This window comes from Castor canadensis, chromosome 8 (genome assembly GCF_047511655.1).
Source record: "Castor canadensis chromosome 8, mCasCan1.hap1v2, whole genome shotgun sequence".
NCBI lineage: Eukaryota > Metazoa > Chordata > Mammalia > Rodentia > Castoridae > Castor > Castor canadensis.
Genome location: NC_133393.1, coordinates 47,341,856 through 47,366,530, shown reverse-complemented (window position 1 = coordinate 47,366,530; position 24,675 = coordinate 47,341,856). Strand labels below are relative to the sequence as shown.

Here is a 24,675-nt window from a genome sequence, read left to right as displayed (position 1 = left end):
CCCCTCAGACACTTCCACATGCTTTCTGCCATGCTGGCTTAGTTAGACAGGCCAGGCTGGGTGATGGGCATGGTGGGTAGCCTGGGCAGGTTCAGGGAGGGGAGAGGCTGCTTGGCCAGGGCCCTGTCACAGGGCCATCACTGCTGCTTACAACAACTGGGAGAGATTAGTGCAGCTGTGGATGTCAGTCCTCTGCCCTGGGATGGGCTCTGGAGGGTGGGCTGAGGAAAAAGGAATGTCTGAGCCGGGTGGGGCTTCAGAGGAGAAATTGTTTGCACTTATTCCTTTTGGCCTCTGGAGCAAGAAAAATGAAGCATGAAATCCTTTTTAAAAGGAACGCCAGTCTCTCCATTAAAACTCTATAATGAGCAAGGAATTCAGAAACTTGGGGAAGTGGTCTGGTTGAATGGCAGCCCCCCAGCAGGTATTTCTCAGGTTTTCCTAAACAGGGTTGCAGGGAGTAGGGAGCGTCAGTGTTAGGAAACATGCCCAGGCATTAAGGATGTGACATGGGCTTTCTAAGGAGCTGGGGTATCTACAAATAACTGTCCTCTGAGCAAACAGCCTGGTAGACAGCTCTGTCCCAACCTACTGTCTGGCATCTCTGTGACCTCAAGCAGGTGGAGGCTCAGTTTCCCCATCTGGAAAATAGATTTGAAGACTTGTGAGAATGAAGGGAGACAATCCAGGCCTGGAGCTATCACAAATATTAAACGAGTTTTTCTTCTGATATTATTATTTAGAATACTTGTCCTTCTTTAATATTTTAAGCATTATAGTTACAATTTGTTGTGTCCTTTCTTGGTCATCCCAGTCCTCTGAAATTGGGGAGTCACATTCCAGGGCTTTTCTCAAGTACTGTTGACTTGAAAGAGAACATGAAAGCAGTTTATACTTGACTCTTCATAGTCAGAAAGAGCCATTTTTATCTAATTTCACTTTTATAAAGATTGGGAAATTGAGTCCTGCCTCCAGTTTTGAAATCTTTCTAAGCTGTGCCAAAAGGCAGATATCTAGAAGCTTGAAGGCACTTGATGCTTTTAAATAATAGAACCACACATTATTTTTCTTACGTTGTTGGGGAAACCTGAGATTCTAATGAAACAAATTTCCTACTGTTCAAAATTTGTCAAGGCAGACTTTTGAAAATATGCTTTACATCATTAATTTTTCAAATTAATCTTTTCTTGCAGACAAAGGAGAGAAAAGGCATCTTTGTGTCCCTCCACTCCTACAAAGGTAGATCTGATGGACTCATGTAAGAGTGAGGAGGTCCTGAGAGAACATCTGAGTAGTTTATCTCTTTGGGGTTCTGTGTTCAACTTTTATGTTTACTTTAGGATTTTCATCTTACTCTAGAAATTTAAGGTCACAGATGAATAAAATATTACTGTAGCAGGCACTAGAGGAGCTGATCCCGTAATTGTTTAGCCACAAGATTAAGGAAAAAAAACAAAAAGACTTTAGGTATCCTTGTTTTCTATCTCTATAAATCACATTGTTGCTAGATTTACCAGGCTTGGCTCTTTGAATTTTTTTAAACTTTTACGTTACATTTTTATTTTGCAAGAAAATAAATTTGTACAACTTAATAAAATCCCAAAATAAAGCAGTTCATCAAAATCTCTCAGCCTACTGTATGCAGAAAACTGCTGCCATTTGAAATTGTGCAGCATTATCATCTCAGAAGCTAGTGGCACACATTGAAAATCATAGCTCATGAGGATAGATTGTACTTTAGGAACTCAAATTTGTGCGTTCCAGATTACAACATGTAGTATAGATGAGAAAGCTCTCATGTAATGTTTATTTCACAAACATACCCTTGGAAGAATTTATAAGACAGCATCCTAGTCATCTACATGAAAATAGAAAAGCCAACTTGAGTTTATGCCAGGAACTCTTTCTGTAAAACCAGCAAATCTTTCATCCAAATTACATTTTTAAAATTTGCACGTTGAGCAGGACTAATGATATCTACTGCAAATAATGCAGAATACTTCTTTTTAAACTACTAAGGCCATATTTTCTATTAATAAAAGGTGAAAGTAAGCTAATTTTTGGAAACTTTAACATTTATGCACAAATAAGAGCAAGAGACCTAAATGAACAGGCTAATAAACCCAGGGAGCTTTCCAATAAATGTAAAAATTGAAAGACTTCAGAATTTATTTTGGTATCCTCACTAAACTATTGGAACAAGTGTTTTGACATTTATCTAATTGTGACCATGAAAAATTTTCTGTGTTTTCATCTTGTCAATTTTGTTTTACATCTGCTTCCTTGGGCAAAGAGTATCATCTGGAAGCACTAACAAAAGTTAGCATTTTCAAATGGCTTTTTTTTCTTTTCTTTTTTTTTTTTTTTTTGTCTAGCTATGTAGCTCAGGCTGGCCTAGAACCTGAAATCCTCCTGCCTCAACCTCCTAAGTGCTATGATTATAGGTGTGTGCCACCATACCTGGTTCACTTTTAATTTTTTTGAGGAACTACTTTGGACTGTTTCTTTTGCCATTATTTCCTGTAGTAAATATCCACCCCATAATAGCACAGTTACCATGCTGCATTTCTACCTAACCTAGCATTAAGCCATTTTCTTGTAGACATCTCGAGTTGGTGGTACTGCTCAAGTGGTAGCGCACCCACCGAGGAAGCGCAAGACCCTGAGTTGAAACCCGGGTACTTCAGGGGTAAAAGGAAAAAAGATACCCCAGCACCCTTCCCATTACACTTGCTATGGCACGTGGCACTTTTCAGTTTAGCTCAACAACTTTTTAAAATTTAACTGTATCTTAAGACTGAGTGGATCGGAACAAAATTACTATTGAACAAGAACACAATTGCATTAAAATCCTTTGAGACTTGAAAGGACAAGAATCTCAGCTAACAAATGAGTATTTCCCTGACCTAGTGGAGTTGGCTGGCACACCCTTGCCTTGGTGACCCAAGGAGCCTGTCTGAGCAGAGACTAGTAGGGTTGGGTCTCTCTGGCTGCATGGCTTGAGGTCAGAGTCAAGGCTTTCCCTCTTGAGCTCTTTATAGCCTGGTGAAAGTCACAGCCAGAGTTCGGTGGAATTCTGCTTGTTTGCTTGATTTCCCAAAGAGAAAGGATAGAAGGGACTATGGATGAGGGAGTTAAGAACCTTTTTTTTTTTTTTTCTTTTTCTTTTCGGTGCTGGGAATGGAATCCCAGGACCTTATACATGCTAGGCAAGTGCTCTGCACTGAGCTACACCCAAGCCCATAGAACCAGTTCTCACTGTGACAACGCCTCCCTACATCCCTGACAATTGAAAGGCATTTCTCTAAGGATGTACCGAAAGCTCCCCTAAAGTTAGCAGTCCCCTACCTTGCCTCTGTGGCTGTACATACCAACAGCCACAATCAAAACTGGACTCACCTACCATCCTGCTGCTGGAAGGCGTTTCCCATCCAAGGGACCTCCACCCACTCCAGAACCTCCTATCTGTGCTTTTCACACCTACCTAGTAACCTTCAGTGACATTACAAGTGGTGCTAAGGGAGGCTGAGAGAGAGGAGATAAACTGCAGACAACTGCTTGCCCCTCTGCCATTCCAGAGAGCCCCTGACTCTGCAAATCCCAACACCATAGCCCTCCCACTCACCCCTAAGAACTGCTGGAGCCCCTAACCAGCAACAGGAAGCACCACAGTGGAGCAGCCCTGCCCAGTGCAGGAGGTAGAGGTTCAGTGACTGGGGTGTATTTCGTGGAAGCTGGAAATGGTCATCTCTGCCCCAGAATTCCAAATCTGAATTTCTTGTGATCTTGTAGAAACATTGGTTAACTTGTGCTAGAATTTGTGTGGTTTTTTTTTGGTGAATCAGCACTTGTGCCCTGCCTTGGGGTACAGAAATGCTGTTTCTGTAAGCACAGCGCTTTGGAGTTCATTCTACTGAGCAAGCTTTCTAGAAGCTGAGGTCAGGCTAAAGGTCTGTCTTTGTATTCATGGCTGTACTTCATGTGTAATCTCACCATAAACCATTGGAGGTTTTTCTACTGATGAATTGTTTTTTGAGAGTAATTTAATATGACTTTGGAAAAAGTTTTATTTTAGAAGGAGGTGTCCATGGGGTTTGTCAGCTTCTCTAGCTCTCACAAAGAAATGCACTTTCTCTCAAATACATGTTTTACTGACAAAGTTGGTTTCCATTTTGAAAAGTTCTCCTCAGCTGGATGAGGCAAATACCTGTTTTCCCAGCACTCGGGAGGGAGGCTGAGGCAGGAAGATCAAGAGTTCATTGTATCCTGAGCTACACAGTGAGTTCTAGGCCAGCCTGGAACATAGTGAGACCCTGCCTCAAAAAAAGAAAAAAAGTTACCCTTAGATTCAACATAGGACCATTTCTGTTGCCAGAAAATCAAAAGGCAGACTGATTTATAAAATTTTCTTCTGGCACATTGTCAAAAACTCTTGCAAAAATTGTCCTACAGCCCTCCCCTCTGCTGTGACTCTTTAAGTGCAGTTCTACCCCATCTAAATGTTTTGCAATCATTTTCCTTATGAGTTCTTGGCAGTGTTGAGATATCCCACAGACCAGGGGTGAGGACAGAGTCCTGGGGCACCCAGCCCATGGCTATGACTTTAATGAAGTCTGACAAGCCCAAACCAGGTTTGCAAATACTCTAAGTGTTGCCTGCTGCCAGCTCTGTATCCTGCAGCATGGTCCACAGATTTGCAGTGACCTCCATTGTCCTTGAACGCTTCTTAGAAACAAGATTGCAAAGAGTTCTGGGGAGAGGAGAAGGGAGGGCTGTTGAGCCAGAGTGGACTGTCTCCACCTGATAAAGACCAATCTACACTGGCTTTAGTTAAGGTCCATCAACAGGTGCAGAGTGTGAGGCAGAGAGGCAAGTGTTTTCTGTGGGTGTTTCTTTTAACCGACCTCACAATACACTTCTGGTTTCAAAGAACATTTTTTTTTTCTCTGCCATTTTCAAGCAGCTTGGTTATGAGATGACTTTCTAAATCTTTTCAGAAGGGAAGTAGAAGCTGAGTGTGGTGGTGCACACGTTGTAGTACCAGCTACTCAGGAGGTAGAGCAAGGTGGAGAATCACTTGAGCTGAAGAGTTCTAAGCCAGCCTGGGTGACATAGTGAGACTTTATCTCAAAAAAGATGCCAGTGGCTTATGCCTTAATCCTAGCTACTCAGGAGGCAGAGATCAGGAGGGTTGCTGTTCAAAGCTAGCCTTCGCAGATGGTTCACAAGACCCTATCTCAAAAAAACCCATCATAAAAAAGGGCTGGTGGAGTGGCTCAAGGTGTAGGCCCTGAGTTCAAGCCCCAGTAATGCAAAAAATAAATAAATAAATAAATAAAGTAAAATAGGAGCACCTAGATTGAAATCCCATGAAAATGGAAGTATGAAGTACGTATCTAAACCTTAACTTAGTCGTGGTCAGAAGGCTCCACTTGGATGGACATGCAGACTGGGAGAAGATGCACTTCTCTTGGAGTTATGGCTCCAGGAGGGTGGCAGGGGATGAGGAAGCAGTTGGTAAAAGACAGAGGGTTGACCAGAATAATGTGTTTCCCCCCCATGAATCTTGAGATGAAATAAAAGTACTGGATACTTTTTTTTCTTTTATTTGAAATTTACACTTAGCTTTCCCTCCCTGTATTTTCTTTCCTTTCCTTCCTTCCTTCTCCCCCCTCCCCCCCCACCTTTTTTTTTTTTGGGGGGCAGAGTCTCACTTGTAGCCTAGGCTAGTCTTGAACTTAAGATCCTCCAGCCTTTCATGCATTTTCACATTTGCTAACAAATGCCAGAAAATTGACTTTTTCAGATGTGTTTTCCCCTAGCAGTTTGAGGTTTTCAAAGCATTTCATTGTCTGTTATTCACAGTAACTCCAAAGATGCTCCTATCACAAGTGAGAAAGGGGACTGAGACTTAGAGAAGGAAAGGGGAAGTCATTAAAGTGGACAGTTTTGTTTTGGTTTTTTCAGGACTCTGACAGGCTTGTACCTCAAAATGTTTCTAGATTTTAGATTCTCACATTGATTCTTACTATGTTGTTTTTCAGACTTGTCTAACTATCACAGTAACCTGGTGTGCTTGTTCATCTCCCATCCTCTAGTTATTCTGACTTCAGTAGGTCTGGGGTGGGAACCAGGAGTATGCTTTTTTAACAAGGTCATGCAGGCATTCTTATCAGTCATGTTTGGGAAGTTTTACATAGCAGGCAACTGAAACATAGATGTCCAAGGTCACACAAACTGAACTGTTCCTCCCCGAACCTCTGTTTCTCAAGTCCCTAAGCCCATCCTGTACCCCCACTGCTCCACAGCTGCCTTGCATGGGGACAGAGAGCTTGTTGTTGGTGCTGAGTAGTTTCTCCATGTGTTTATAGCACTTATTGCACTTTGAAGCTGTTCAGAAAGGAGAGGGATTTGAAGATAAGAGAATGCAGGAAGAGACAGATCCATGATGTTATTCAAAATTTGCTACCATAGGGGTGTGGTAAATTCTAATCACTGTGTTAAGGAACCACTGTCCATTTCCTTTATAAAACCTATTGATGACACTCACACTGAATTTTCATGGCAAATAAATAGATTGTGCGTTGCTATAGTAGTCTCAAACGTGGAGTGTTTTCAGGAAGCTCTCTGAGATAAAAGGAGAAATAGAACTTTTTATCTCTCCCTTTAAGAATTTTTATATTTTATAATTACCTAGCACATTGTACATATGTGAAAGTATATGTGTTATTACTGTGTATATGTTATTTTTATATTATGTATATCTACACACATTTCTTAGTTAAACAACAGATATGGGGTACATACTCAATTTTTTTTACTGATGTGCAGTTTTTGTCAATTTAAAATAAATATTTAAGTATTTTTTTTTTAAACCTGTAAGGTCTTGTAGAGTTCACAAAGTTTATAGCCCACCTCCTCAGGCCCACCTGTCCACCTTTTTGCAGTTGACTTGAATGCTGGCAAAAGTCAGTATTATTTCTTCCCAACCTGCCTATACCAATACTACTCATAATTTACTATAATTTAGTAAAATTATTTAAATTTTAGAAAACCCAATGGAATATTGCTTTAAAAAAAGAAGAAAAGAATAACCAAGCCCCTGCTCTACTTTAAAGAATCTAAAACTGGCAGTCAGAGATGTTGCGTTATGAATATGATTCATGCCATGATGACAACGTGGAACTCTAGTCCTTGGAACTAGCCTCAAACATAAGATTTGGCTTTCTGCAGAAAGACTGATGAACGAATCTTCAGTGATTCCTCAGTATCCATAGGAGATTGGTTCAGGTTCCCCCACAAATACCAAACTACAGAAGTTTCAGTCCCCTTTATAAAAGGGTGCAGTATTTGCATGGAATCTATACACATCCTCCTGTATACTTTAAATTGTATTTAGATTACTTATGATACTTCACATATGTAAATGCTGTATAGTGATTATTATACTGTATGGGAATGATGACAAAAATACACATGTCCCATTTGGGCGCATTTTTCCCCTCACGTAGTTTCAATCCACAGTTGGTTGAGTCCATGGATTCAGAACCTGTGAATACAGAGGGCCAATTGCTCAGCTGATTTTTTTTTTTTTTAATGGGACTGGGATTTGAACTTAGGGCTTTGTGCTTGTAAAGCGATGCTCTACAGCTTGAGCTACACCTCCAGTCCATTTTGCTCTGTTGTTTGTTTGTCTTTGGAGATCAGATCTCTCGAACTATTTGCCTGCAGTGATCTCGAGCCATGATCCTCCTAATCTCAGCTTCCCAAGTAGCTAGGATTACAGGTGTGAGCCACTAGCACCCAGCTAGTGGTTCTTCATATTTGTGATAATTGAGTCTGCAAAGTCACTGAACACAGAAATAGCAAATGATGAACCATTGCTCCTAGGGAAATACTGGGTTAGGTTCCTTGGTGCCTCTGGTCACATTTCCATCAACTAATCAATACATAACTTGTTTTATGTGTGTTTCCATTTAATGTCACCTTACTTAATACATATTAGTGATTCATTAACATTGAACTTAAAACCAGCCTTTGAACTTTATAACTCATCCCTGAACAAAGCTTCTCTAATGTATTCTGTTCATAAGGCACATCACTACTTCTTGTACTTAAGACACTAGACAGCACTTCAGAACCACACCTGGGGGCCATTAGAAACACCAAAATCACCAAAGAAAAACACAAAAATGCAAAGAACATGGCATGAAATAGACAGCACGAAGGATTTTATTTACAGAATGAAAGCTGAATAAGAAGGCTGAGTGTGGTTTCCTTTAACATTAGCTGGGATCATGTGTGTTAAGGCACTCAAGTTTTTCATTGTTCTGTGCATATCTGTGAATGACCATAAAAGTATCACAAAAATCAATTGCTATAAATCAATTTTAGCAAATAGGCAAATTCAGAAGTAAAGAACTCACAAATAATGGGGATCATTGCTTTATGTTATGACAAACATATGTTTCAGACATATATATATATATATATGTTTTAGGTTTAAGTACTACAATTAAGGTGTATATAAATTATTTTATGAGATCTCTCTTTACCTGCCTTTGATTAATAAGCCCCTCTCTGCAAGGTATGAGCCCTCCTGGCTTCACAGGTAAAGATGTACTGAATGATTGCTGATTTTACTAACATTGTTTATTTCACTGTACTTAGACTGGAATGAGCTTAAATATGCATTGTAACATCCTAGCAATAATAAAAATTAATTTTAAAACACTGAAAATACTCTACACAAACTGAATGTGGTAAGTGCTAATTACTATAGGAAGTGAATTATTGTAGACTACAGCCTGCAGGAGCCTCTGGGTGACAGATTCCTGCTCCCTTCCTCCTCATATCTTAACTTTCAATGAAGGCACAGCCCAGCTTCCATCTCCCACACCTTCTCTGATCTAGCTCTGATTCATAAGTACCAAACCAGACTGTGTCAGAGGCTTGAGCACCCAGCTCTCCTATGTGTGTGGAACCTCTGATTCCTGGACTTAGTACCTCCCTCTGGACCCCACCTCCCACCCTTTCCAAAAGCTCCAATGGTCCAGTAGGTGTGCAAGAAGAAACAGGATCATGCTGGGAAAATGGGCTCCTTCATATCACATGTGTCACAAAAGAACTATAGGGGCTTCCCCTCCACAGTTTTTCTCTCCAGTTAGATACACCTGCAGCAGATAGTGGATGGGGCATTGAAGCTTGTAGAAGGTGGCCAAAAAAATCACCTTACTAGTTATTTCTAGTGAGATAGTGTTCATTCTCTCCTTTCTCTCTCTCACTTTCTCATACTAAGAGACATCTCAAAACACATATAAAAGAAGAGAAAACAGTATGATGAACCCCATACATCCTCAACTAGTTTCAGGAATTGTCAACTCACAATGAATCTTGTGTCATCTCTTCCCAGCCCAGATATCACACTTCATGTATAACTATTTCATTATATATCTGTAAAAGAAAAGGACTTTTAAAAAAAAAAAAAGAAAGAAAATAGCTAAAATACTATTATAGCTAGCATTAATTTCTTAATATCATCAAATATCTGGTCAGAGTTCAGTTTCCCTGATTCAGACATTTCTCTCATTCTTTTTGACCAGTACAGAACTTCGAGCTAACCAGCATCGAGGAGATGGGTCGGTGACCACGTGCAATTAAACTTGAGCCAGGGAGGTCTGAAGTCAGGGAGCTTCATTTCCAGGGCAGTAGAATAGGACTAAAACTCTCATCAGCCTCCAAGGTCACCATCCCCTCTGTGAGCAGCTCAGAACTTGAACGCGTTCCAGCCAGAAAGAGACTCTGGCCCAGAACTGTATCCATGCTGCTCCCTTCTTGTCTCCGAACTTGTGACTTAGACCTCTGGGCACTTTGGCAAGGAATGGTTCCATTCCTTGGTTCCTTTGTGGTTCAAAGTCTCCCTCAGGACATACTCCACTGTGCCGGGGAGGTACAAACCTTGCCATCTGAGCCCATAGTGTGAGCTCTTCCAGTCCCTAACTGCGTTCTGGGTTGTCTCAGTCCAACCCTTCCCTGGGGCCTTGACCACAGCTGGGGAGCTCAGCAGACTCCCCTCAAAAGGAGCATTGTGTTTTGAATGGCTCATGGGAACCCAGTATTCTAAATGTAGTTGAATGATGACAGGAATCTTGCTGGGGAGATATCCCCAATTTAACAGAGAAGAGAGGTTCCCTGTGTTCTGTGATAAACAGGGCTGTGTATACTTGGCACTTACATGTTTCAACGCTCCTTCAAAGTTAGCTCAGCTGCTTCTTAGGTGATTTCATTATCTCTTTTTTTTCTAGAAAAAAAATTCACAGCAGAAAAGAAAGTTTCCAGTAAAGTGTATGTAGTGTAAATGGTAGTTCACCTCTGAAAAGCAATGGGAACAAGACCTACCCTAGAGGGATTGTGAGAGATGGATGCGGTGCTACATGAGTAAATAGATGGAATGATGCTATTCACACAGAACCTTCTGCCATGGTGCAAACACATCACATCTCTACTGCTTCACACAAATGAGCTCTGAAAATGAGGCTGAGTTAATGAATTATAATTAATTTCCATTTTAATACCCACATGTGGTTCCAGTGACTGTATTTAGTGCAGGTCTAGGGGATGCTGATAATATTATTGTAAGCATTTTAAATATTGTTCTCAATGAAGACCTAGACGGCAACACTGATATAAAAAGTAGAGACGGTGTTAAAAGATAGTGTTTGTTTCACATCTCTATGGTCCAGAACATTTCAGGACCTAAAATGAAGAATCATGGGTTCCTCCCCTCACCCCCCTTTTTAGAAGGTCATGATTATTCCATGGACTGCATTTGTGGGAATTTTGAGGGAATGGAGACAGTTGTGATAGGCAAGGACAGGAGTAAGGCCTTAGCCTCATATTTTGTTTTTCCTCTTCCTGGCTATGTGACCTCCTTTACAACAATTAACATTTTTGAGACTCAGTGTTTTCTTCTGTAAGGTGAGGGTTGTGATATCCACCTGCCTGACCTTGAATGCATTTGCCCTAGCAGGATTTTTACTTAATGTGAGCTTAATATGTAGGAACTATGGTTATTGTTCTGATAACAATGGTGATAATATTACAATTTAACAGGTAATCACAATTGCTTGCTGAATCAATTCAAAGAGACTATATTTTACCCTATCGGAAACCAGGGATGCGACTGTGATTCCTCTAGTGCTGTAATTACATGCTTTTTTGCCTTTTAAACATCTACAATAATTAAGATCCATTGAACTGAGAGGAGAAGAAAACCTCTGAAATGATCCCTTTATACTGCATGATTCAGGTAACAAGAAGATCTGCAATGGTTTCAGAGTCCCAAGCTGTCGTTGTGCACAGATTTGGGATGGCTGAGTTACATATACATCTTGTATTGCCTGCAAACATTTGGTGTTTAGAGTTGGTAGGATATAGCTTTTAAAAATAAATTAAAAGGAAGAGTTTTCTGGTGCTAACCACTAACAGACTGGTTTCTTTATGTCTTACTTTTTTGTGTATTCAACTGACATGAAGGAACAAAAAAGATAGCAGTGGAAACTTTGAGCTGTTTTCTTATGTCTTTCTCTTCCTTTCTCCCAGATGTGACATTTGCTGCGTCACCTTTCGAACACACCGAGGACTGCTGCGCCACAATGCACTTGTCCACAAACAGCTTCCCAGGGACGCAATGGGAAGACCTTTTATCCAGAACAACCCTTCAATTCCTGCTGGCTTCCACGACTTAGGGTTCACTGACTTCTCCTGTAGGAAGTTTCCTCGAATTTCTCAGGTATTCTGATGGACCCATTGAATCTGCAGCTGCCTCTGGTCCATGTAGTTGGACTAAACTTCCTCTCCCTGAGGTTCCCTTTCCTTAAAATGTTATTGATTGGCTTGCATCTTTTTTATAATGCATTTTCTCTTTAAATTCAGGTTGGCCCTTAACTGTCTCCCTTGGGTTTGTTGAGCTGAGAGGGGTGTGTAGTTTTCTGTTTAGAGTGAATTTCCTGTGAGTTGTATGTGACTCTCGTGCCTTTTTACCAGTCTTGGGGTTTTGGGGACTTGGTGTTGTGAATTGATCATCACCTCTACCCAAGCCCCACTGTAATTTAAATTTGTATCTTTTAATCTCTCTTTAGTGTCTGTATCACAGCTAGATGTTTCTAGCATTGTAGTTTCTATTGAAAATGCTTTGAATCATTATTGGCTTGAACAAGAATAAATCCATATACTTTTATACAGAACCTGTTAAAACCACTTGGAGATTATTTTTTCCATTTTATAAACTCGAGATAGGAAGTATCAGGTATCAACTTGAAGATCTTCAAGTACACAAGCTGCAAATTCAGTGGACTGTTCCATGTGTGTACACACATGAACCCCTCCCCCATGGTATTCCCTCCTGTTCCTCCCAGGCAGCATTCCCTCTCCCACAATCACAGAGGTGGCCAGTTCTCCATGCCCTATGACCATTAGTTTTTATGAGGCATTTTTAAAAAGAAAAAGAATTCTACCTCCATGGTGGTTTTATGTTACTGCACTTCAATATCTCCCTAGTGAGGATGTCCTTGTCCAAGCAAACATGATTCTTTAGATATTTGTGATATTACTAATTCAGTCCCAGATTAACAGTCAGAGGAAAGTCAACTCCTTATATATTTAATAGAGAAAGGCTACCTACTGGCAGTTGTACAACAATTTCTTTCATCTTCCTTTAGGGTGATTTTTAAGTCCTCATCTTTGTTCTCTTGCTTTAACCTGCGGTTTCTGTGCAGGCCTGGTGTGAAACAAACCTTCGAAGATGTATCAGCGAGCAACACCGCTTCATCTGCGACACCTGTGACAAGGCATTTCCAATGCTTTCCTCACTCACCATGCACAAGCAGACACACAGCACTGTGGACCAGGGACGAGAAAAGCTGCAGACCAAGACCCTGACTGGTGATACCCTGGACCAGAAGGTCTTCTTGGCCTTGCTAGGCCTGCAGCACACCAAAGACATCAGGCCTGTGCCGGTGGAGGAACCCCTGCCAGATGACAACCAAGCAATACAGCTCCAGACACTCAAGTGTCAGCTACCTCAGGACCCGGGCCATACCAGTGTGCTGAGTCTGTCTCCTTTTGAAGCTGCTTCCCTAGGTGGTTCTCTCACAGTCCTCCCAGCTACCAAGGAAAGCATGAAGCATCTGTCCTTGCAGCCCTTCCAGAAAGGGTTCATCATCCAGCCGGACAGTAGTATCGTGGTCAAGCCCATCTCTGGGGAGTCAGCCATTGAGCTGGCAGACATCCAGCAGATTCTGAAGATGGCAGCCTCAGCTCCCCCACAAATCAGTCTTCCGCCTCTCTCCAAGGCCCCTGCCACCCCCCTGCAGGCGATTTTCAAGCACATGCCCCCTCTGAAGCCAAAGCCCTTGGTCACTCCCCGAACAGTGGTGGCTACCTCCACACCCCCGCCTCTCATCAATGCACAGCAGGCCTCTCCTGGCTGCATGAGCCCCAGCCTCCCACCACCACCCCTGAAGCTCCTCAAGGGGTCAGTGGAGGCGGCCTCCAATGCCCATCTACTGCAGTCCAAGTCTGGGGCCCAGCCAAACATGGCCACACAACTCTTCCTGCAGCAACCAAGGGTGGAGCTACCAGGCCAGCCTGAGATGAAGACACAGCTGGAGCAGGACAGCATCATTGAGGCCCTGCTTCCCCTGAGCATGGAGGCCAAGATCAAGCAGGAGATCACAGAGGGGGACCTCAAGGCCATCATGACAGGACCTGGCAGCAAGAAGACTCCTGCAATGCGCAAGGTGCTCTACCCCTGCCGCTTCTGCAACCAGGTGTTTGCCTTCTCGGGAGTTCTGCGTGCCCACGTTCGCTCCCACCTGGGCATCTCACCGTACCAGTGCAACATCTGTGACTACATTGCTGCAGACAAGGCAGCGCTCATCCGCCATCTGCGCACACACAGCGGGGAGAGACCCTACATCTGCAAGATCTGCCACTATCCTTTCACTGTCAAAGCCAACTGTGAGCGACACCTGCGCAAGAAGCACCTCAAGGCCACCCGCAAAGATATTGAGAAGAACATCGAGTACGTGAGCAGCAGCGCAGCAGAGCTGGTGGACGCCTTCTGCGCCCCTGACACCGTGTGCCGGCTGTGCGGCGAAGACCTGAAGCACTACCGCGCACTGCGCATCCACATGCGCACGCATTGTGGCCGCGGCCTGGGCGGCTGCCACAAGGGCCGCAAGCCCTTTGAGTGCAAGGAGTGCAGTGCCGCCTTTGCTGCCAAGCGCAACTGCATCCATCACATCCTAAAGCAGCACCTGCACGTGCCAGAGCACGACATCGAGAGCTATGTGCTGGCGGCTGATGGTGGCCTGGGCCCCGCAGAGACGCCCACTGAGGCCCCCGGGAAGGGGGAAGAGAGTAGCTGTGTTACTTTTGCTGACTGCAAGCCCCTTGCCACCTTTCTAGAGCCCCAAAATGGCTTTCTTCACGTGGGCCCCACACAGGCCCCACCTCCCCACGTCTCTGTGAAGTTGGAGCCCACCAGCAATTTTGCAGTGGACTTCAATGAGCCCCTGGACTTTTCTCAGAAGGGCCTGGCCCTGGTCCAAGTGAAGCAGGAAAATGTGTCTTCCTTCCTGAGCCCTTCCTCCTTGGCCCCCTATGACTGCTCCATGGAGCCCATCGACCTGTCCATCCCCAAGAACTTCAGGAAGGGAGACAAAGACACCGCTCCTCTCAGTGAAGCCAGGAAGTCAGAGCAAGAAACTGGGAGCACAGAGCAGCTCTCTCCCTGTCCACCACCCTGCCCTACCTTGCCTGTGACTTTGGGGTCCAGCGGGATCCTGGAAAACCCCACAGGCACTGTGGTGGCTCCCACCACAGCTGCCACCCTGGAGCCCCACGCTCAGCCCCTCCAGGGCTCTGTTCAGCTGGCTGTCCCTATCTACTCCTCAACTCTTGTCAGCAACTCTACCCTCATAAGCAACTCAGCCCTCTTGAGCAGCCAGGCCCTGCTGCGGCCACTACGACCCAAGCCCCCCCTGCTCTTGCCAAAGCCCCCCATGACGGAAGAGCTGCCCCCACTGGCCTCAATTGCCCAGATCATCTCATCTGTGTCCTCGGCCCCCACCCTGCTGAAAACCACAGTGGCTGACCCAGGACCATCGGGCACCAGCAGTAACACTGCAGCTGCAGACAGCTTAGGAGGCTCCATCCCCAAAGCCTCCGGCACCACAAGCCCTACAACATCCAGTGACCCACCTCCGACAGCCAGCAGCCCAGAGGCAGCCTCACCCACTGAGCAGGAGCCAGCTGGCTCATCCAAGAAGAGAGGCCGGAAAAGGGGGATGAGGAGCCGGCCCCGTGCCAGTAGTGGTGGGGTGGACCTGGACTCCAGCGGGGAGTTTGCCAGCATCGAGAAGATGTTGGCCACCACGGACACTAACAAGTTCAGTCCGTTTCTGCAGACTGCAGAGGACGATGTTCAGGACGAGGTGGCCGGAGTCCCTGCAGACCACCACGGGCCCAGTGATGAGGAGCAGGGCAACCCCCCAGAAGACAGGCTGCTGAGGGCAAAGCGGAACTCCTACGCCAACTGTCTACAGAAGATCAACTGTCCTCACTGTCCCCGGGTCTTCCCTTGGGCCAGCTCTCTCCAGAGACACATGCTCACACACACTGGTAAGAGAGCTCCACTGGGCAGAAAGTCCTTCTTCCTTGCAGGGAGGCTATGGCCAGGATGAAAAGGAGCAAAGGGGCTTGGGGTCAAAAGTGTGGGACCCTTTTCCCACACTCCATTTATTCCTAGCCTCTTCTTTTACTCTTAGAAGATGTAGTCTTTTTTGAGGTTCTGTTTTCCCCTTTGCTATTTGTAACCACGTGACCTTGCCTGTGATCTTAGCCACTCGGTGTTTTCAGTTGAAAGTGGTATAAGCCCATGTGTTCCCTCACTTCCTTCTCCCAATCCCTTCCCCTGAAAGGGTTTCAAGATTATCTGCTGGGTTAAGCATGGAGGTGGTGCCAGAGAAGTGGGACTTTGTATTAAGGTATTGGGGCATAATGAGCTTGGTTCCTTGCCATGAGAAATTCTGTCCTGGCATCCTGCAACTTTTCAAATTTTGAACATTCTGTATGGTTCTCTTGCCTGCTGTGTATCTGTAAAGGTAAATATTGCAAAATGTGATTTGGCTGTTTTCTCTCCATTCACTAAGAGGGTTGCATCTTCCCTTGTTTGTTTTGATTTTTTTTTTCGTGTTTATTTTGAAAATCGATGATGGATGGTGGTAGAATTTTTTAAAATTTTATTTATACTTGCTGTTCCCAAGTAACACTCCAAATATGACTAACATTCTAAGTAACAGACTTAAATTACCAAAAGTATTTTCAGATGTTACTTTTATGTAAGTTGATTTTTAAAGAGGAGTTTAGAATAGGAATGCATCTTTAGTAATTTTATACCAGGTACTTAGAATATTCAAATGGCCATACAGCTCTCACCTTAATTATGATTTTCTGAATATTTTCACAGGATTCATATATTTAATATAAGAGTAAATTTAGTGAGATCCTTATCATTTGGAGTTTACAATCAAATGTTAATATAGAGAACCAAAAACCTAAATGGTTCTTTATGTATAGTACAGATACTTGGGTAAAATATATAGCCAGTTAAATTTGAATTTCAGATCAATAGCAAATAATTTTTAGTATAAGTTTTTTCCATGTGTTTGAGATAAACCAAGACTTCCTTTGTTGTTAATTTGAAGTTCAGATTTAACTGGGCATCCTGTTTTTGCTGTGCAATACAGCAATCTGACGTGGCTGGGAGATTTACAACAGTATGGTGAGGGAAGGTAGTGGGAACTGAGTGGGAGCCATGCCCTGTGTCTTGGTGGAAGCACTGTGTGGTACTGATGCTTCACAAAGCTTTGAGATGCTCATAGAATCCTGTGTCTTCTGGTGAGGTGGAGCAGCAGGAGTTCATCAGTATCACTGGAAACCAGAAGACTGGGAAAGGAAAAGGAAGCTATGAAGTCATGGCTGGGAAGTTTGGGGTCTGTCCTAGCCTGCTGCAGTCACCAGAGATTGCCACATAGCTGCAGCATGTCTTACTGGTGCAGTGGGGCCTTGAATCCAGGAAGTTAGCAATACCTGTCCAGGGAAGATTCGCTTAATGGAACCAGAATTTCTAGGTTCATAAAGTACATGCTGCCCTTTCAGGCTATTATTTTCTTTCAGTTGGAGTAGTTTAACCCTAACAAACTCAAGTAGCAGTTCTCATGAAGACAGTGGTTAAGAGAAGTTACCCTAGGTGGTTTTCCCAGGGCAAGGCTTATCCATTGCACTCTGGATATGCTGACCCCTGTTATTTCCCCAAATGTGACTGCGTTCATGCTCTTCCCTGGGGGAAAAAAAAAAGAGAGAAAGTATCCCTTACATCAGTGTCTTTTGCTGCTCTTTTTGAATGACCCTGTCTGTCACCTACAGAGTCTTTGGAGAAGTTGAATTTCTCTTACCACTTTTCAGAAAGCAAATGGTCTGAATCTTGTGATTGGCCCTTACTCACTTCTCTCTTCTTGCTGTCTCCCAGCCTCCCACATGCTCCTCCAGATGAGAGTGCTGTGCTTGGTAAGCAATGCACATTGCTCGAATGAGGCAATTTATCCTCAGATGGGTCTATTCCCAGAAAACTGACAATCTCCCTAAGAACTGGAGCCTCCAGAAATTTCTTTCAAGAGTTATACTGGAGTCTTTGCACACACTTGAGACACGTTCCCACTTGAGAGTCCAATCATCATGATTGCCTCACTTATGATTGCCAGATATCGTTGGCTTAAAATTTGATAACATATGAACCTGAGCAGGGAAGATGTAGGGCTTATTCAAGATGGGGTTCAGTAGGTGTAAATATAAACATATTCTGCCACGTCTCCTTTTGTAACCTTAGCAGGTGCATCTGCCTGCTATATCCCTGATATCAGATCAGATTATGTTCTTAGTAAAGATTATATTCTTTCCGAGCTGGTCTTCATGACAGTCCTATGAGGGTGATGTTGCCGTGAGGAAATCAAGGCATAAGGACACTTAAGTAACTCAACCGGCAGTCCTGTGAGTAATACTAGTACAGCCTGAAGTCCTCACCAGGGCCAGGTTTCCTGCAGCTGCCCCATGGTCAGGCTTCTGTTAGACAATCCCTCCAAAAGTTGGAAAAAAGACGAAAGGCATACACTAAGAGTATGCAAACAGCCAGATACCAATGGCTCATGCCTGTAACCTTAGCTACTCAGGAGGCAGAGATCAGGAAGATTGCAGCTCCAAGCCAGACCCAGGCAAATAGTTCGTGAGACCCTATCTTGAAAAAACCCATCACAAAAGAGGGCTGGTAGAGTGGCTCAAGGTGTAGGTCCTGAGTTCAAGCCCTAGTATGCAAGAAAAAAAAGCGTGCAAGTTAAATTTCAGTTGTGCAGCAACCCTGTAAACAAAGGTGTTATGCAGAGAAGACATTTTACAGGGTTTTGTTTGTTTTTTTTTTAAGTATAAAAATCTAGCTGACAGCTACCTGGGAGGCTGAGGCAGGAGGATCACTTGAGCCCAGGAGTCAAGGCCAGCCTGGGCAACATAGAAAGATTCTGTCTCAAAAAAAACAATCTAGCCTTTGGCTGAGTTCCAGTTCCAACTGTAGGTAAGCAAATTGTCTCTATCTCAAAGGTCAGCCTCCTCCTGCCCTCCTAGGAAATTCATGGAGTTACCCTAGTGTCTCCTACACATGTTCTCCAATCCATCCATTCCACACAGGGGCAGCAAGGAGGAAGCCAGATGTTAAATGCCCAGCTAGAGGTCCACCTGCTAGCTGCCTTCAGCCCTTTCTCTCATCTTAGGAACCATGTCTGAGGAAGAAGCTGTCATCTTTCATGTCTCCTGTATATTCTCCATATACACACTCCTGCCACCTTCTATCCCTCTCTAGCTTTTTCCCAGCTACTATTGATGGGGACAGTTCCTGGTTTCCCACCTTCACTGAATGTGTCATTACCTCAGGAGATAACAGTACACTGTTCTGCCTGCTCCCCTCTTGAGCATCCTATCTTACGTCCAGGCCACAGGTGGAGGAAAGTGTGCCAGAAAACACAGCCAGTCCCTTTTGGCCTTTCCTCATCCCTTCTTCCTTCCTTTTGCTTTGGCTCCTCATCCCACAGTGACAGGGGTGGGACAGTGAGATGTCTGAGATCCCCTCCAATTCTGATGGTCTGGAATTCCCTGGCTCACTCGCTTCTTCAAGGTGTTTGAGCTGAGCTCCTTTGCTAGCTCTGGACTCTTCCTCCGTACCTTCTACCCACTGCCAGTGACAAGAAGCATTAGAGTTAATAAGATGTTCTCACCTGAGTGCAGAAAGTGCCTTGGACACCAGTTGTATTTGGATGCTTTTAATTTTCTTAAATGGCAGCTTTGGCCACTTTTAACTCTTCCATGTGTACATTTCTGCCAAATTTAGAGAGAGGAAAAAATTACCAAAAGAAAGACACCTTCATCCCGAGAGTAGAGAAGTGCTGGTGGGAAATTTGGTGGCTTGAGTTGTGCCATATTGTTAACAAAAAGAACAGTAACTTACCAGGCGCAAGTGGCTCACACCTATAATCTTAGATACTTAGGAGGCAGATATCAGAAGAATCACGGTTCAAAGCCAGCCAGGGAAAATAATTCGCAAGACCTTATCTCAAAAAGCTCAAGGTGAAGACCCTGAGCTCAAACCCCTTTACCCCACAGTTCTCCATTTCAGTTAAAGACCACCTTTCTAACTGATTTTCTTTAAAAAAAAAAAAAAGAAAGAAAGAAATGTACAGAAAAATTTCCAGCCTGGTGTTCTTGGTCTTAACAAACCCAGTGTCCTCGACAGACTTGCTCTGACTGCTCATTCTGCTCCTGTCCTTGTCTGTCGCTTTCTAAAACATGGCATTTAGTATAAAATGTCTCTTCCTTTCTTGATTGCTCTGTGTGAATGAATACTGGGCGTAGGAGATGCAGAGGGCCTGGGTATAAGGGTAAGTCCTTGTGGTTACAGACCTTCTTACAAACTTGCCTTCTAAAGAATAATGTGGGGCATTTGCCAAAGTAGTCACGTCATGTGATACTCCATGTAGAAACCAGTGTTTTTGAAACCTATTCTATTAGAAAGTACTAAAAGGTTTATGTTTTCTGCATCTGTAAGGCAGAAAGTACATTGCTATTTAAAAAGTAAGACTTTTGCAGAGAGGAAGTGTTTGTAGGGGGTTGTTTCCTTGTTTTCTGCAGTACTGGAGTTTGAACCTAGGACCTCGTGCTTGCTAGGCGGGTGCTCTACTACTTGAGCCAGCCCCCAGCCAAATATGAGCTTGTAATGACTCATAAGTCACTTTCTTTGGGTACCTTCCTATAATATAATACTTAGACATTATTGAGCTGTGATGAATCTTCGTCACAGGACATCAGCCTGGCTGTCCAACTGTAAAGGCAAAGTGTGGACCAGTGTGAAAAGTAGAGAGTAAATCATGTATTAGGTGAAAGACCCATCATTTTCTTTGGAATCAAGAATTATAGCACAGTAGCTTCTGACTTGTTTTCCTCTTCTTTTCTTTTTTTTTGTTTTGTTATGTTTTGTTTTTGTGTGGGCAGTAGAACCCAGAGCCTCAAATGCTAAATAGTAAGCACATGCTTTCTCATTAGTGATACCCCCAACTTCTGGGTTTCCTTTTGGCCTGGATCTCTTTCTCTTGATCTGGCCAAACTCAGAGAAGCTGCCATGTTGCCCTTTTTTTTTTCTTTTTTTTTTTTTTTTTGGTACTGGTACTTGAACTCAGGGCCTAGACCTGGAGCCACTCCACCAGCCTTTTTTTGTGATGGTTTTGTTTTGTTTTGTTTTGTTTTTGAGATAGGATCTCGCAAACTGTTTGCTTGGGCTGGCTTTGAACTGCGGTCCTCCTGACCTCTGCCTCCTGAGTAGCTAGAATTATAGGCATGAGCCACCGGCACCTGGCCCATGTTGCCTTTTGACAATAAAATAGTATAAGTATTTTATTCTCATTTGAAAGTTATTAAATATTGGGCTCAATACTTTTTGTTGTTGTTGTTAGGACTGGGGTTTGAAATTGCAAAGAAGGCACTCTACCCCTTGAGTCATGTCTCCAGTCCATTTTGTTTTGGTTATTTTGGAGATTGGGGGGCGCGGTTCTCAAAAGCTGTTTGCCCAGGCTGACCTCAAACCTCGATCCTCCCCATCTCAGCCTCCCAAGTAATTAGGATAATAGGTATGAGCCACTGATGCCTGGCTGTTTGTATTCAATTCTTAGTGAAAAACAAAAGTCATTTGAAAGATACACCACAAATGTTGAAACACAATCAGTCACACAAAAGAGTGGTTTTGTTTGTTTTCTTTTAATGTGAATGTCTTCTCTACATTTAGCAGAAAACACCTACAGACCTTTATCAAGGGCCCTTTCAAGCAATTGGTGGAATCTCCACTATTGTACAGGGCCCTTTGTAGCACCCACCCCCCAAATGTGTATATGCCAGATTCTGGTTTTGGATCTGCCCTTTCAAGTTTCTAATTCTGAGGACTTTGATTATTGTAGGCATCTATGTTCCTTTTTTTTTTTTCTTTCTAGTGCTGTGGGTCAAACTCAGGGCCTCATGCATACTAGGCAAGCACTGTACCACTGAGCTACATCCTCAGCCCATCTGTGTTCTTAAACAGTTCCAAAGGAGATTTGGAAGCATAATCTTAAAGGATCTTTGAGCCCAGAAGGGAACAAATGTCCCATGTCTTTGATTGCACAAACCTGGCTGCCCCGTCACACTCCTTCCTGCCATGGAGTTGTGACATGGCACTGCCAATCTATGCTGGTCCTTCTTTCCCTGGGAAACAAACAGTCTTTCTGGCCCACTAGCACCAAGTTCTGTGGGACCTCCAGAAGTACCTGGCCTTGGGTACAGCGCTAGCCCAAGCTTTGGCTGATACTGCAATATTAATCTAAAGGGAAAGCCGAAGGTCCTGTGACTTGTGTCTCTAGGGAGCTGTGCCAGTTCTTGACTCTGGTGTTTGGCTTATTCCAAGGTTTGGAGACAGCAGTACTTGGTGGTGGCAGCCTTCTGAAGTTGAGTCCATTAGTCCATGACACCTTTTCCCCTGTGAAATCAGAAACTGAGACCTAGAATCTAGTGATTGGAGAGAAAGAAGAAAAGCAATGATACAGCAAATGATGTACCATCATCCATCCGTCATCTTCTCCCCCCAAAGCCTACCTAATCCCTTGACTCATCATTCCCCATCCCCTTCTCATCTTTCTCTTCCTCTTCTTTTCCCTCTTCCTCCCCCTCTCCCCTTCCTTTTACCTTCCTCCCTCCTTTTCCTTCCTCTTCCTGTTCTCTCCCCTTCCTTTTTCTCCTTTTCTCCCTTTCCTCTCCTTCCTCTTCTCCCCTTTCTCCTCTTCCTCCTCTTCTCCCTCCTTTCCTTCCTCCTCCTCTTTCCCTTTTTCTTCCCCTCTTCTTGCTTTTCTTTCCTCCTCTTCTTCCCCTTCTCCTCCTCATCTTTCCCTCCTCCTCCTCCTTCTCTCCCTTCTTCTCTTCTTCCTGTTTTGCCTCCTGTCCTCTTCTCCTTTCTCCCCTCCTTCCTCTCCTCCTTTCTTATCCACACTCTCCTTCCTGGCCCTTGCTGTTTCCCCCACCATCCATCACACAAACCCAGAATGAGCTGCAACAGAGCCTCCAGTGCATTTGGAAGTACTGTGCTTATAGTACAACTCCAAATAAAAGGAGAAGGTGGGCGGCCAAAGAAGAAAACTCCCCTGAGTCAGGAAGGAGGGCCTCTCCTCTCAGTAGATAACCCCATTTGTAGATCTGGAATGGGGTCAGGGTGTTCTCATGGACATCTGTGTAGAGGATGTGCAGCTTAGCTATGTGTTGGTTATTTATTTACTACCAAGCTGGAGTGCAGGGCAGGGGGACCACAGAACAAGAGCAGATGGGATGAGAAGTCCTCCTATCTTTTGCCAGTGGGGAACATGATGACCTTGGGTTGAGGCTACTGCAGGTCATTCCATCAAGTTGGAAGGTGTCTGGAAAGTTGGGTTGTACTGCTCCCATCCCATGGGAGGCCACAGCCACTCGGTCAGGAAGCAGGGACCTGCCACCCTGCACCAGGGTTTTTCTCTGGCTTTCTTAACACAAGCCCCTAAAATACCCAGGGGTTCAGGACCCCTCCTGGAGGGCCTGAGCCTACTTCCTTGTCCAATTTTTTTCCCCTGGCATCTGTATTATTTTCCAGGCTAGAAATCAGTGCCTTTTCTTTGTTGTTTTCTAGGTGTTGTCTTGCTGTGCCTTAAAATCCCTCCATCCACCTTTAATTTTTTTTGTTAATTAGTTAATCTTTTTAATCATAATACCATTGTCTTTAAACACATATATCTTGGTTTCATTGTTAACTTTTTTTTAGTATTTTGAAGATAGACACTCATTCCATTCCACCTAGATTGAGGGAAAGTGATCTTTTTAGTCACTGGTGTTTCTAATGTTTTGTGCTTTTTAAATGTATTTTGTTTGTTTTCTTTAAAGGAAAGGGGGGCGGGGGGGGTGACAAATGCCAATGATCTCAGGAGAATAAATCAAAAGCCACTTCTTCTGTGTTGCAGTAGAAAGCCAGATAAAATTTTTTTTTTTTCCTGCTTCAGGTCAGAAACCCTTTCCTTGTCAAAAATGCGATGCCTTCTTTTCTACCAAATCTAACTGTGAACGCCACCAGTTGCGCAAACACGGAGTTACCACCTGCTCCCTGAGAAGAAACGGGCTTATTCCCCAAAAAGAGGGTGATGTTGGATCCCATGATAGCACAGGTAGTGCCCCAGGTGATGGAAAACAGAGAGGAGGGCACTCGCCTTGAGCTTAGTTAAAAATTTGTTCAAGCTCAGGCATCCGAGCTGGAGCTGGAGCTGCCCTCTTTCCTCTGTATAGGACTTGGAGCCCACAACCCAGAAAGTAGGGCCCTACCAAGGATTGGGAGCTTAACTCCTGGGTTGGATCACCCCAGACCTATGTACAGCAAACCAACTTGGCCAGAAGCTTGGGGAGCTGGAGAAGTAGTGGCAGGGCCCCGAAGTGACTTGGGAGCTCCTAGGGAAGACCCAGCAGCCTCCTGACAGAGGACACCTTTTTTTCTCGTGTCTGGAAGTGGGATATGAACAAGGTGTGCACTTCCCACTCATAGTGTGAACACCTCTGAAAGGAATATGAAACCTTTAGGGTTTGGGGAACCCCAGCCTCTGCCACCTCCTCAGTATCAAAGCAGCTGGGAGGTGCTAAGCCCTTAGGGGGGATGGTTGCAGTGGGGCAAGGCAGGGTGTGTTTTTCTTTTCAATAACTCTCTCCTCAGTATAAAACTGTGTCCTGGTTTGAAAAAGCACTCTGCATGTCCTTTCTTTAATCACATCTGTGCTTGACCCAAATCGGGTGTTCTTCTGTGCTGATGTGTGCTTCCTTCCTCCAGCCCCCTACAAAACAATTAATGCTACCCCCTTTTTCCCCTACAGCTTCTGTGTTTACGCATGTCCTCTACTCAATACACTCCATCACCTCTGACTGTTGGGGTATGCCACCTCCCGCCCCCAAAAGATACTGAACAAAAGTAGGCTGCTAGGCTGCTTCAGG

The 24,675-nt window shown here is 44.0% G+C and overlaps 1 protein-coding gene across 13 annotated transcripts in view; it reads left to right on the top strand.

Moving 5' to 3' along the window:
- The window catches only part of Rreb1 (ras responsive element binding protein 1), a 185,643-nt gene that overhangs the window by 151,012 nt on the left and 9,956 nt on the right, over window positions 1–24,675 (top strand). For 12 of the 13 annotated variants that reach the window (XM_074082946.1, XM_074082949.1, XM_074082947.1 and 9 more), the window contains 3 exons: window positions 11,602–11,791; window positions 12,777–15,684; window positions 23,703–23,864. In XM_074082946.1, the coding sequence (XP_073939047.1) occupies window positions 11,602–11,791; window positions 12,777–15,684; window positions 23,703–23,864 (3,260 nt within the window). The remainder of the gene's footprint in view (window positions 1–11,601; window positions 11,792–12,776; window positions 15,685–23,702; window positions 23,865–24,675) is intronic. The other variant, XM_074082953.1, reaches the window with a different exon arrangement.